The sequence below is a fragment of the Jatropha curcas genome, chromosome 5, assembly GCF_041381405.1.
Source record: "Jatropha curcas cultivar XTBG-Jc1 chromosome 5, XTBG_Jcur_1.0, whole genome shotgun sequence".
NCBI classification, from domain to species: Eukaryota; Viridiplantae; Streptophyta; class Magnoliopsida; order Malpighiales; family Euphorbiaceae; genus Jatropha; species Jatropha curcas.
The window spans coordinates 20,632,379-20,647,326 of NC_143155.1; the positions used below are offsets into that span (position 1 = coordinate 20,632,379).

General features: G+C 31.9%; 1 protein-coding gene across 1 annotated transcript; it reads right to left on the reverse strand.

Moving 5' to 3' along the window:
- Positions 1-10,124: 10,124 nt before the first annotated feature.
- Positions 10,125-11,880, reverse strand: LOC119370880 (polygalacturonase-like). The gene is made up of 4 exons (XM_037639864.2): positions 11,400-11,880; positions 10,852-11,141; positions 10,513-10,741; positions 10,125-10,428 (listed from the first exon to the last, which is right to left on the reverse strand). The coding sequence occupies exons 1-4, from the start codon at positions 11,841-11,843 to the stop codon at positions 10,201-10,203; spliced, it is 1,191 nt and encodes a 396-aa protein (XP_037495792.1). The 5' UTR covers positions 11,844-11,880; the 3' UTR covers positions 10,125-10,200.
- Positions 11,881-14,948: the final 3,068 nt, after the last annotated feature.

The following is a 14,948-nucleotide window of genomic DNA, read 5'->3' on the forward strand; positions in this document are numbered from 1 at the left end:
ATCACACGTCTCTTATTCTAAAAATTAAAAAGAAAAAAGGAAAAATGAGTTTTAGTGGATTTTGGTATGCAACTCGAGTTTAGAAAGTCGAATCTGTCTACATATCCCGTAAGATAGTAATCCAGACCGAATGGTTCTTTCCCATTAAAAAAATGGGAGTTTATTGACTTTTAATTTCGAAAGATGCATCATTAATTTTCGATTATCATGTTTTAGGCATTAACTTATTGTCATAAAAAAGATCAATTTTTGCATTAATTCACCGGTCTTGAGATTGAAAATTGATTTTAGCATTAATTTGTTAGTTTTTGAATAAAAGAAGGGTTTAGTAGCTATTAGATGAAGAGAGCAATAATGGATCTATAAGCAACAAAGGACTTACCTAAGCCTTTTGACATAGACCACGAGGTTCATCGAATCGGAGGACTGACCAGCTAGACTCTTTCTTCTTCGGTGGACGAGCGAGGTGAGGACCTTTCTGTCTCAAAGTTTCAATTTGATTTCGATCTTCAGAATTAATCTAAGCTAAGTGAAATTTTGGTGGCCAAGGAAGGTACAAAGTGAAAGGAGGCTTTTTGTGAAGGTTTGATGGACCAAGGTAGGAAAACCTAAAAATCTAAGCTAAAGAAAGATATTAGAGGGAAAGTGAGTTTAGAGAAATATCGTCCCTCACTTAGAACAATCAAGATGAGTGGAGAAGATGAGAAGAGAGTTAGAAGGCCAAAGAACCATTCCAAATAAGACTTTGAGAATGTACTTTATAAGGAGCAAGGTGAGGTTTATGTGTATTTTGGAGTGAAAATCAGCTCTTTATTTATAGTGGTTTAGCTAAAGGAGAAAAAAGGGCCTTTTCGATGTGGATTTCACGTATAATCACTGTTAAGAAGAAAATTGACCATCAACATGTTGGCGGTCAACCACCATCCCTGGGCTGTTAACCACCAATGTATGGGTGGCTAGGGTTTTTTCAGTCTGGTTTAACTAACTTAATTCAAGTGATTCATGGTCCAATTCAATTTTGATTTTTTCATGTGATATATCGTTAAAAAAAATCTACATGTCTAGTTTTTAACCTCCGTATCACCGAAAAATTCCCTTTATAGCTCGGGCTATGCTCAAAATAGTGAAGAAATATCATTTCTAAGCTCTTTTGATATGCCTTGGTTTCATGCATGGTTCATGGCCCGTTTTAACTTGGATTTCAACGTGCCATATAGAATGCAGTCACAGAAGATGGCTGTTAACTTATATCCTTCATTCATCTCAATCAGCATATATATATATATATATATACATGTTTACAGTTACATCAGATAAGCATAAGTTGTTTACAAATGATAAAGCTAACCTACAGCTGTATACATATTTAAAAATAACTAATTAACTTTAATCTTATCACTTGGTTCAATACTCTCCTGCAAGATGGAGGTACCATTGCGTACTCCAAGCTTGTACCTATTTGAGATGAATGCTGACTTTGTCAATGGTTTTGTTAGTAAATCAACCAACTGATCTTTAGTTGATACATGAGATATTCGAAATTTATTCTTTTGGATAAGATCCTGGACAAAATAAAGATCAATTTCAATGTGTTTCATGCGTGAATGATAGATAGGATTGTGGCAAGCATAAGTAGTTGAGATATTATCACAGTATAACATAGGTGTTGACACCAATATCCCAAGTTCATGTAATAAAGAACTTACCCAAACCACTTCAGATGTAGCTGCGGCCACTGCCCGATACTCTACCTCTGTAGAGGAGCGAGCCACAGATTTTTATTTTCTGGAAGTCTAAGAAATAGGAATAGTGCCAATATACAGAACATAACCGGTTGTAGAGTGTCTATCATTGGGATCACCGGCCCAATCTGCATCAGAAAATGCATGAAAAATAAGAGAAGATTGTGGTGTGATCATAATATCATAATCGATTGTACACTTCTGATATCTTAATAGCCATTTGCGTGCATCCCAGTGCTGAGCAGTCGGACTTTGCATGAATCGAGACAATCTATTGACAGAAAAGCAAATGTCTGGCCTAGGCCAGGTTAAATATTGTAGTACTCCAACTATTTTTCGTAATTCAGTAGGATTAACGTCCAAAGATTTGGGTCCATTCTTCACTAAACATGTTGATGTTGCAAATGGTGTAGAAATACGTTTTGCTCCATCCATACTCGACACAGCCAACAAATTTTGAACATAATGATGTTGGGACATAAACAGACCTCCTTTGGTATGCTGAATATCTATTCCCAAGAATAAACTCAACTGCTGCGGATCTTTTAGTTAAAACTTTGAAGATAGCCTGGCTATGAATGACGTTATAAAATTATTACAATTCCCAGTAAGCAACAAGTCATCCACATAAACAAGAAAGAAACAAGTAATACTGCCCTGTTTATAGATGAAAAGTGAATGATCACTTTTGGACTGGTCAAAACCAAACTCGAGTGCACAATCACGCAGAGCTTCATACCACGCACGTGGAGCTTGATGAAGGCCATATAATGCTTTTTCAAGTTTACACACATAAGTGGGTTTTTCAGAATCCACAAATCCAGGAGGTTGTTGCATAAATACCTGCTCTTGCAGTGGACCATGAAGAAACGCATTGTTGACGTCCAACTGACAACTGTTCCATCTATTCGAAACAGCAAAGGTGAGAACTATTCGAATTGTTGCAGGCTTTAATACAGGACTGAAAGTATCCCCAAAATCCACACCTGGTCTTTGATTGTATCCTTTAACTAACAGACGCGCTTTATACTTTGCAATGGAGCCATCTGCATTTCTTTTCACCCGAAATATCCACTTGCAACCCACCAAGTTCTGACCACTACAAGAAGGAACAAGCTCCCAAGTGCCATTAGCCATTAAAGCATCAAATTCATTAGACATGGCCTTTCTCCATTCTGGAGTTTTCAAAGCCTTTGATACACATGTTGGTTCAATGGAAGAAGCCATACGATGTTTGGTAACAGAATTAATAACTTTTGGCTTAAAAATATTATTCAGAGACCTAGTCACCATAGGATGAGTACGAATATTTTGAACACTTTGAACTGGAGCAGAAATAGAAGAAGACTCAGTACCTGAAGTTGAAGAAGACGCAGAGCCTGAAACACGAACAGACCCAGACTGAGACAAGTCGACTAAAATAGAACACTGAGAAGATGATTCAGACTAACTCGATGAAGAACTCGGTAAAACAGTGGGATTGACAGCTGAATCGGACAATTCGACGATGGGAGTAGTCGACTGAACCATAGAATGAAAAGGGGAAAGAATTAAATCATTCGATGGACTCAACACAATTTTGAATTGCCTGTGTTTGTACTAATTGGATGAGGTGCAAACGGCACCGTTTCCTCCCCTACTCCAAAGTCCTCATTTAAATCATACCATACAGTAGCACTCTGTTCTTTCTTCCACAATTTCACACATGGGAATTGATTTTCCACAAAAATCACATGCCTAGACACATAAACCTTCTGATTTTAGGGTTCATAACACAAATATGCGCTTTGGCTCAAAGAATAGCCCATTAAAACATATGGTTTGGACTTTGCTTCAAACTTATTATGAGTGTATGGCCGCAGAAAAGGATAACACAGGCAACCGAAAATTTTAAGTTTATTATAATTGGGTTGCTGATTAAATAACTGCTGAAATGGTGAGGACATATTAAGTACTGGTGTTGGTTGTCTATTTATGAGAAAAGTGGCTGCTTGAAAAGCATATGTCCAAAAATTAAATGGTAAAGCTACAGATTGAAGTAGTGTAAGACCTATTTTGACCAAGTGACGATGACGCCTCTCTGCAGCTCCATTATGCTACGGTGAGTGAGGTGGTGTCTGAAGATGACTAATTCCACTCTTTTGAAATATGGTTTTTAAACCAGTAAACTCACCACCTCCATCTGTGTATACAGAGACAATTCTGGTTTTGAACATATTCTCAACTAAGCTTTGAAAAACGGGAAATATATTAGCCACATCAGACTTTGCTTTTAATGGATAAAACCATATGTACTTAGTATAATGATCAACTAATATTAAATAATAACTGAATCCATCGATCGACTTAACAGGAGCAGGGCCCCAAACATCAGAGTACAATAATTCAAGAGGACGAGTCCTACAAAGTGAAGAGACACCAAAAGCGAGTCTATGACTCTTATTACAAGAACACGAATTGCAATTAAAACTGACAGATGAGTCGGATAAACTAAATTTAGACAAAATATAACGACAAACTCTTGGAGCAAGATGACCAAGGCGTTGATGCCAGACAAACGACGACCCACGAATAGACGAATGAGCAACAGGAGACCGAGTTTTGGTGATTGAGGAAAGACGATAGAGGGAATTTTTAATTTGCCCCTTTGTGAGTATCTCCCCTGTGAATAGGTCCTTAACAATAAAACAATCAAAGAAGAATTCAATAGAGCCGTTATTAGCCAGACAGAAAGCAGAGACTGAAATAAAATTTTCTTTTGCACTGGGAACACATAAAACATTAGCAAGGGAATAGTTTTTGAATGGAAAAGAAATTAATTGTGAACCAACATAAGTAATTCTTAAACCAGTACCATCAGTAAGGGGTCGCTCATCCAAACCTTCATAGGGAGCAGGTAAGGCCAGGTTCTGCAAATCATTGGTTACATGATACGAGGCACCGGTATCAAGAATCCAATTCTGAGGACTTTGGAGTAGCAGCATGATGAGCTCGTGGCATAGGAAAGTTATCTTTGAAATAATCCTTAGCACCGAAGCATTGTTTAGCTATATACCCAGGTCTTTCACAGATCTGGCAAATAACACGTGAGCCACTAGAACCCCTGCAGTACCGTGTTATATTTTCAGAAGAATTTTGATTGCCTCCATAGTTAATGCTCTTAGTCGAAATCCCCTGATTTTGACCTTTAGAATTTTGTCGAACATGTGTTCCTTTCTGTGCAACATTAGCTGTAATTGGCGAGGAATCAAACGAAGGATCGACCGTTTTAAGATACAGCTCGTGAGCTTGGAGTTTGTCCTGCAGCTCTTCAAAGGAAATAATAGTATCATGAGCTCGAACAATTGCTGCTATATCACAGTATTCAGGGCCCACACCATTTAGAACACGGACTACCAGATCAACATCTGAAATTGGATTTCTAGATAGTGCTAAATCTTCTGAAATTGCGTTCACCATTTGCAAATACTCAAAAATAGAACGAGATTCTCTTTTAAAATTGGCCAGCTTGTCTTTGAGAGAAAGAATCCTTGTAGCCGATTTATTGGCACAAGATTTCTGAATTTTTTCCCAAGCATCAGCAAAAGACTCGGTTGAAGAAACAATATGCATTGCGGAGAAGCTTATTGCTGCAATAATGGCAGCCAAGATGAGTTGGTCTTGACAAATCCAAACCTCATAGTCTTTATTAACTTCATCTTTATCATTAGTACAAACAATCAGAGATGGACATTTAAGGGATTGATCCACGTATCCCATTAGATTATGCCCGTTAAGAATAGGGACAACTTGGGCACGCCAAGCGGGATAGTTCTCCTGCGTCAATTTCAATGGAAATTGAGTCGCATTAAAAGAAATAAGAGTTCTTCCAGAGGAGTGAGTAATATTTGGAAGATTAGATGGAGAAGCCATTGAAACAAGACTAAACTCAGATTTGAACAAAAAATTTTACAAGGGAAAACGAAAACTAGTGGGTTTTCGGCTCTGATACCATAAAATGTAGTCACAGAAGATGGCTGTTAACTTATATCCTTCATTCATCTCAATCAACATATATATACATGTTTACAATTACATCAGATAAGCATAAGTTGTTTACAAATGATAAAGCTAACCTACAGCTGTATACATATTTAAAAATAACTAATTAACTTTAATCTTATCACTTGGTTCAATACCATATTGCTGGAAAACTTTCTAGCTAGTTCCAATGGTTTCAGGATTGCTTCTATATTCCATCTATGGAAAGAAGTATGAGTAAAAGAATAAACAAATATCATTTTGGACTCTAGGTTAATCTTTGATTCTTGATTGATTGGCTACCAGTTTGAAATCATACTTTTTATAATTGCTTTACCACGATATGAATGTGTAAAGAATACGTGTTCAGAGATATTTAAAAATTAACGAACGATTATTCGATCGTTATTTATCTAAAATCACTCGTTGTTTATTACATGCCACATGTTGTTCCATATCCAGACATTCCCGTCGTGCACTTGCGCCATATTTAGCAAGGGAAACTGCTCCTATTGCTAGTCTAAGCTAATATCATTAGTCATTCCATCACTAATGTCTCAGAAATTCCTGCCTCTATTTGGCCCCAAATTTAGCTACGAATTGTGAATCATGTAGCTATTTCTATGGAAAAATCTATCCTGTCGGTCACTAATTAAATCCTACCTAATATTATTGAAATAATACAGGTCTAAATTGTTGCAATTATGTCACTATTTAACAACTGATTCAAGTCGGTCCTAAAATCAATCACTAGTGGATTGGTGCTTTATTATTATTATTATTATTATTATTTTTTGCAGTGATGAGAGAAATTCCTGAATGGGTCATAATGCCCTGATGGGCTTATATTGATCTATTGTATACTTGTTAAGTGGCCAATTATCACTTGAGGAGGAAGTGTTACATTATGAAAAATTCGGAAAATGGCTATGGAAAATTTCATAGCTAATTTTAATAAATTCTGACTAATCATATAGAGCAATGAAATAGCTGCTGGAAAATTTCTATCCCTAAAATGCTTGTAGCTAATAATATTACGGTCTGTCACTAAATTAGCTACATAATTTCTATAGCAATAATGAATCCCATTTCATTTCAAAATATGTAGCTAATCGGTAACTAAAATTTTGGTCTTTAATCCCACGCTAATTTGCTATGGTAACTATTTCATTATTTTTTTATCTTGTTTTTTTTTTTTTTGAAAGGAATTATTTTTTTGTAGTGTTAGAATATACTTATAGATATAAAAAATTATATGGTGTTAATAAATAATGTGAATTAACTAAAATGGTTTAGATTATTTTCCATTAAAGGTAAACCTAATTCGGTATAAAATTTATTTATTAAATAAATTGTTGATTTTCACAATGATAACAGTTCTTAGATGATTTTTTTTATTAAAAATAAACATATCTCATTATAAAATTTAATTATTAAATGAATTGTTAATTTTTATAATAGTAACGGTTGCTATAAAATTGGCCTAGATTTCACAATAATAACAATTCCTATAAAAATGATGTATTTATTTTTTATTTTTTTGAGAGTTGACTTAATTTATATCAATAAAATACTAGAACAAATTTAACAAAAAGATCCATTCTAACCGAGACCAGTAGGTCTAGCCTGTATATTCAGAGTCTAGGATTTTAATGTTAAGTCAACAAACCTGAAGAAGAAACATCAGAATTTAAAACAGATAACAAAAATTGAGTATCCCTCCAAATAGTAGGGCAAGCATTGAAAATTATGGAATTATCATATACAATCTAGCATCAGGGCCAAATGAACAAAAAAACATCTACTTAAAGGAGTTTTTTTTTGCAAAAACTTAGATTATTTTTACAATTGTTGACAAATAAGTTCTGTTAATTTTATCAACTGTGAAATCTTTTTCTTGATAATTATTACTTCCCATCACCAATTAACCTCCCTGTAATGACTGATTCAACTAATAAATAAAAATGAAATAGAAAGAGAGATATCGATAAATTGTTAAAGATGAAAGAGCAGAGCTAGGTGAATGCTGATGATGAACAAGGTTGATGGTGGTAAGTTTAAGCGATGATAAAGATCAGTTAGAATCAGAGAAAAGTTTTTGTTGGGTTCAAATTTTTTTCACAACTGTGCTTCGAAATTATAGAAAAAATTTGTAATGCCCTAGCAGGAGACGACATTGTTCATGCTAGGATTATTAAAGTAGAAAATTCACTTAGCCCTAATATTTCTAAGCAAGGGGCACACATCTGCAGTTTAACAATCACATCATTCTATATTAGATGGTACAGTGAAAGGATGCTACAATTGCTAAGAAAAAAAAAATCATGTACCAATTAACAAAATTAAACAAATTGGCCACAATTGTTAAAATAATAAAGGTTGAGGCTTTTCTTTTTTAAAAAATTGTCAAAGTTCTCTAGTGTGTGCCATAGAATGCACTTAACAGTGGAAAATTTTATCCAAATCGGTTTCATGCCCCACTCATGGACCAAACCAATGAGAATAAGGTTTCTTATTGAAAAGAGGGTATTTCTAATCTTAAACTGAAAAAAAAAAAAATCAAAAAATCGAAATATTTTTTAAAAAATTATTACTGTAATTGGTTTGATCCATAAGCTTGGCTATAGACCCGGTTTAGACAAGTAATTTCCCTAAGCTACAATATGTTAGAAAACAAATTAGTATAAGATAAAATACAACTAAAAGATTTGGCAGTAATTATAAAAACGGTTTAAGTGCATAACTTTTTCTCTTTATTTATTTGGCCTAATATTAGATTACATATGGGTGTTCGATGATAAAAGCAATATTTATTAACTCAATATAGTTTACTTCTAAGTTTTAGCTTAAAATATGATAGTTAATAATAACGATCACAAGTAGGGATGGAAGCGACACGAGTATTTAAGGGTATCCAATCCAATCCGTTTATTACGGATTTGGATAGTTATAAATGGGTTTAAAATGGGTATAGATAGTAAAATTACTATCCGTGACTGATTCGAGTAGAATACGAATTTCAGTCAATGGATATCTGATTCCCGTTAAGTTAAATGGGTAGCCTTGTGGGTATCTACGGATAGTTATCCCCATTTATCTATAATAATAATATATTTATCATATAAATGTTCGTTCAAAGATTTGAACTTTTGACCTTTTTTGAAAAAATATGAATATTTAAATAATGGTGGTGTATTTGGATGAATTTATAGTTTATATGTTGTTGTTAATTTAAGAAATTTTTATCCATATGTGGATGTTTCTTGGAATAACCTTAACTTTTTCTTTTTTATTTAAGAATCTTTTTTACTTAAGATTCTAATGTTAATGATTACTAGTTTTAATTTTTTTTAAAAAAATACTACTGGTTTGAATTTTTAATTTAAATGATATTTAAAATGGATTCTAATTTGGGTTATTAAAAATTTGTGGAAATCCTACCCGATTTAAACGAGTGTTAAACGGATATGAATAATAAAATAATTAACAGATTCGGATATGGATAAGTAAATAGATAGTTAAATGAGTTTTTAATGGGTATGATTAGTATAATTTTAAACGGATACAAATACGGATAATTTAAAATTCGTAGGCATCCTCCCACTTCCATCCCTAATCATAAGCATACACTAAATCCTTTCTTCAAGAGATTTTGGTGTTATGCTATAGGAAATTACTTGTCTAGATCAGGTTCATGGGCGCCACTTATAAACCAAAATAATGAAATAAAGTATTTTTTAAAAAGCGTTCGGACTTTAGTTATCATTTTTTTCCAAGTGTATAGTTAGAAATACCCTCATTTCGATAATAATCATTAATTTCATTGGTTTAGTCCACTAATGGGGCCATAGATCCATCTAAGTAAGTTTTTTCCACGTTAATAAATCATTGGTCTATCCAAATTCCTCGCATATTTCAAATTTTTGTACAAATTGGCTTATTATGGATTTACTTCTATAAAAATGCATGGATCTCCAATCAATACACACATATACAAAATTTACGAGAGATCCAATAACTCAGTATATGAATTATGAATGGACTATACAGCATGTGTGATGCAAAGCATTGAAACTCGAAACTTTGATCACTTTCCACCTTCCAATCCATATGTTTTATTGTCCTCCCTTTTGGTCCTATATTATTTCCTGATTTTTGCATGAAATGGTTAAAATAGCTTATCTTAAATGATGTTGCAGTTACTAATTTTGTTTTATTTCATCTGTTTTTGTTAAAGTAAATACATAAATAAATTATTAAACTAAAATTTTTAACAATATAAGTGAGTCTCAGTTTCAAATTAGACTTTCTAATTAGTCGTTAAAAGAAAAGTTACATTACATTCTCTTTCACAACTACATGGATGCATATAAATATTTTCTCCATGACTTAAGTATCTATTTTTTTATTCTTAATAAAACCTAATACAGGAACGGTACTATGTGCTTACAAGACAGCTTGCCGGCTGAACATTGCCAATAGCTATTCCATTAGCATTGTTGCATGTTGCTTCAGCTGGTTGGTTCGGGCACGTGAGCTTTATATCTTGTAATTGAATCCCAGTGCATGGGTACGTTTCACTGCAGTCAAATTTAAGTGCAACTTTTGTTGCTGATGATCCATGGATATCAAGGTAGGTCACATTACAAATTTTCACTCCAGAACCCTGTTTTCAATAATACATTAAATTTATTTCAATAAAAATTACGTTTCAATAAGTATGTTCATTACCATAAATTCATTAGCCTACCTGGATCGGGCAATTGTGATTGCCATCGCAGTAATTTTGGTCAATTATAATCGGATTTTTAACGTTGTTCATGATAGCATGTTGGAAATGAATGTCTGTAGCAAAACAATTGCTAGGTCTCCCCCAAGTCTTGATTCGAACGCCATTTTCAGTACCGGTGAATGTACAATTTGTAACAGTTACATTTTTCACTCCATTTTCTTGAGCTTCCTTTCCCAAACTTCCAATGCTGCACCAATCACGCATTTTATATTGTTATTACAGATATATAACAATGTCTGGATTGAGATTCGTTATATATTAATAGTTAAACTTGGCTTGGGTAATCTTTATTTTTACCTAATTCCATGTCCAGGTCCACATATAACTTTTTGAACCCATAAATTAGAGGTGCCAGGACCAACTGATACACAGTCATCTCCTGTTCCAATAGTAGAATTGAAAATGTTGACATTGGTTGATCCTGCAACGTGAATTCCATCGGTGTTCGGGCTCTCTTCGAGGGCTGAGATTTTCGCACCTTGCACTGTGACGTCTTGGCTATCGAAGATGACAATGTGAAACTTTTGGCTATTTACTGATGTTAATCCCGTGATTATAATGTTGTTTGAATTTATAAATTTAAGTGACTGCACATGCAAACCAAATATAATTAGAATAAGAATGACATTTTATAGACCTATAAATTCTTCCTACAATTGAACTTCCCGAAATGAAAGGTACAAATAATCGAATTTAAGCCTTAAGCAAACAGGGACCTTTCATGCACGTTCTTGAAAGGGTATAAAATTAACTCTAGCCTTTAAGATTATCTTTTTAAGTTTTGAAAATAAAAATTACCAAATGCAAGATTAAAAAACTAATAAAAATTAAATCACGTAACTTACCGTTGCACCGTTAGGGCAACTCTTGCCAGAGTTCTTGCAAGACCACAATCCAGAGCCTTGTCCATCAAGAATACCACCAGAAACTGTAACCCCATTAACATGTCTAAATGCTATCCATTCCTCTGAATTACCAATCACATTATAATCTGAAGGAGCCGAAAGGGTACCATCTATCTGAAAAACAATAGCATTGTTCTTGCAAGGACCGTCAAATGATACTGTCGTGCTTACAGCAAATTTCCCTTGTGGAACATAAACGGTGGCTGCTTCTGTAGAGGCACATGCTTGTGTCCAAGCAGCAAGCAAGGCCTTGCTTGAATCTGTCTGGCCATCAGGTTTGGCGCCATATCTTACGATATTGAATTGTAAGACAGCCATGGCCATAGATGAGGTAAAGGAAATTAAGAGAAGTACAAAAATGTTGTACTTCATTGTATGAGTCATTTATGTATGATAAGGGAGAAAAGATTGTTGATAAGAGAGATGAGGGATTGGAGAAAAAAAAAAAAGATAGCGTTTAGTGAGACTGTGAGGAGTTAGAACTAGATGTAGTATTTATAGGCATTTAACCTTTTTCTAAAAAAAAAAAAAAAAAACTTAACAATTCATTGATAACTAATACAGATTGAGTATACGAACGGTAATATTCCTATAGGAATAAGAAATATAAATATAGAAAAATGAAATATTTTCTTTGGAGATATTCTTGATCTTGGTATAAAAATTTAACCTCTTTTTATTTTCAGAAAGTAACTTATTCTCGAAAATTATTTTTAAAAGAAAATATAAAACATATAAACACTTTATTATATAAAAATAGAAAATAATCATCATCTTTTTTGTTTTTAGGGAAAGTTATATTATCATCTTTCCTTTTATTGTTCCTTCCACCTAAATTTTACAATATATTCATAAATTAAGGAAATTGAATTTTGGACTGAGTACATGAATTCATCCCTGAATTTTGTTACTTTAACATTATGGAATTTTTTTTAACTTTTATTTTGACCTATTAAACACTTCATTTGATAAAACTACACATATTAAACACTTCAATTTTCAAAATTATTTTATATAATCCTTCAATTTGTAAAATTAGATCAATTAAACACTAATTAAAAAATTAAAATTATGAAAATTATTGTTTTAAAAGTCATGCTAACTATGTATCAAGTCGATATTTTACAGATAAAATTCAAAAATCCTAAAAATTTTTTCTATGAGTGTCAAAAGGTATGCGATATTATCAAAATTTTTAAGTTCAAGTACACGATAAGTTATTCGCAAAGTTCAAAGTACCATAAGGTTAAACTTATAAAGTTTAGGGGGTGAACTTATGTATTCAACCTTTAATTTTGATCGATTAAATTGTGCTATATAAGACACATATTAATACAAATATATTCAATTATTATGATATAACACGTTACATTAATAAACCATAGAGCACATTGAAGAATTCTTTTTCTCAATAAAAGCGATCATAAAATTTATTATATGCTCATAAGCTTTATGAAAAAGTAAAATGTTAAGGGACCCCCTAGAGATGAGATGAGATGGCAAGAGTCCCTTCTCCTTTAACTAAAGGTCTCGAGTTCGAGTTTTGGATATGAAATCTTTTTAAACACTCGGGAGAGAGTGCTTTGCCCTCTTTTGTGGGTCTGCTCGGTGCAAATCCGGATTAGTCGAGCCAATCGACTTCAGATACTGGATGGTTAAAATCGAAAAATAAAATGTCAAGGTAATTTAATTTAAAATAGAGATAAATTAATTTGATCGGTTATATTGATTTCTTATTTAAATCTAGATTGTATTGGCTGAAAACTAAAGAAAGCTTCCATAATTGAATATATCTAATAATTGAAATTAATATCTTTCTTAATTAAAATAACAGAATCCTACAATTGTTAAAATATATTTAAAAAAGTTTAGTTTTTTTATTTAAGGTCTACTTAATTATCTATAACAGTAATAATATACTCTATTTTAAAATATAATATTATTTAATATAATAATGACTTGTTATATTAAGAAAGCATATAATATGTTAAAAGATTTTTTTTCCTCGATAAAGGAGATCATAAAATTAATTACACGTTCGTAGGCTTTAGCAAAAAGTAAAATGTTAAGTTTATTTAATAGAGACAAATTAATTTGATTGGTTTTATTCTTTTTCTGTTTAAATCTAGATTCTATTGGATAAAAACTAAAAAAAAGCCTTCCTTAATTGAATAGATTTAATAATTAAAATTAAAATCTTTCTTAATTAAACTAACGAAATCCTTTAATTGTTAAAATATATTTAAAAATTTTAATTTTTCTATTTAAGGTCTACTAAGTTATTTATAGTAATAATATAATCTATTTTAAAATATGTTATTTTTCAAAATAATAATAACACGTTATATTACTAAATCATATAACATGTTGAAAGAATTTTTTTTCTCAATAAAAGCAATTGTGTAATAACTATATGCCCATAGATTTTAGCAAAACTAAAATACTGAGGTAATTTAATGTAATATTAATTTGATTAGTTATATTGATTTTCTATTTAAATCTAAATTCTATTGACTCAAAAATTAAGAAAGTCTGAATAGACTAATAATTGAAATTAAAATTTTTCTTAATTAAAATAACTGAATACTACAATTGTTAAAATATATTAAAAAAAGTTTAGTCTTCCTATTTAAGGTCTACTTAATTATCTATAAAAATAATGTAAACTCTATTTTAAAATATATTATTATTTAATATATATATATATATATATATATATATATATATATAAAGGGATGAAAGCATACTCGATTAGGTAGACTCTATTTCGTCCATCCTATTTAAGCTTTCACTTTTAAAATATTTCTACTAAATTATAACAGTAAGAACAATAAAAATTTTACAAGTAATTATTCTGTTAATTATATTCCTATAATTAATGAAACTTGAGATTTATTAGTTTTTAAAGAACTTTTAAGGCTTATTAGTTTATGCAATTATACTATAACTAGGAGAAGATCCGTGCATTGCGCGGATCGTTTTGTTGTTATATATTGTACTTCATAATTTAAAAAGTATATTTGATACATATTATTTTATGATTTACAAAAAGATAAAATAAAATATACAATAAGAACCAGTAAGAATATCTCCTGTAATGGAACCATAACTCTATCAAATCTGCAGATCAAGAGAAACATTAATAATGTTAAAAAGAACCGCAGAGGAAAGCAAAAAACTACAGCCTGATTTTGAAGTTGTATGATCCTTTAAAAGCATAAAGTTATATACTAATTTGATACACGTAGTACTTGCTTCAGTTCAAAAATTTGCTTTGCCGGGTCATATTTATCTACCAAACCCTCAAATGCAAAGTTAAAGAAGACTTAAGTGATCAAGAAATCGCTAGTAAAATCAACAATCTAATTTCTTTTATATATTTCCTTAAATATTGGATGCATCCTAATAAAAGGAATTGCATTAATTCGATCAATATGCAGTGGGAGTTCGAGTTAATAATGAAAAAGAGAAAGAGTATCCATGACAAAG

What these genes read in the sequence shown, in the direction of transcription:
- LOC119370880 (XM_037639864.2), bottom strand. Translation starts at nt 11,843, where the DNA reads ATGACTCATACAATGAAGTACAACATTTTTGTACTTCTCTTAATTTCC. An exon ending in GTTGCCCTAACGGTGCAACG is followed by an intron (nt 11,142 to 11,399) that starts GTAAGTTACGTG and finishes TTGCATGTGCAG; the next exon opens with TCACTTAAATTTATAAATTC. An exon ending in GGACCTGGACATGGAATTAG is followed by an intron (nt 10,742 to 10,851) that starts GTAAAAATAAAG and finishes TGATTGGTGCAG; the next exon opens with CATTGGAAGTTTGGGAAAGG.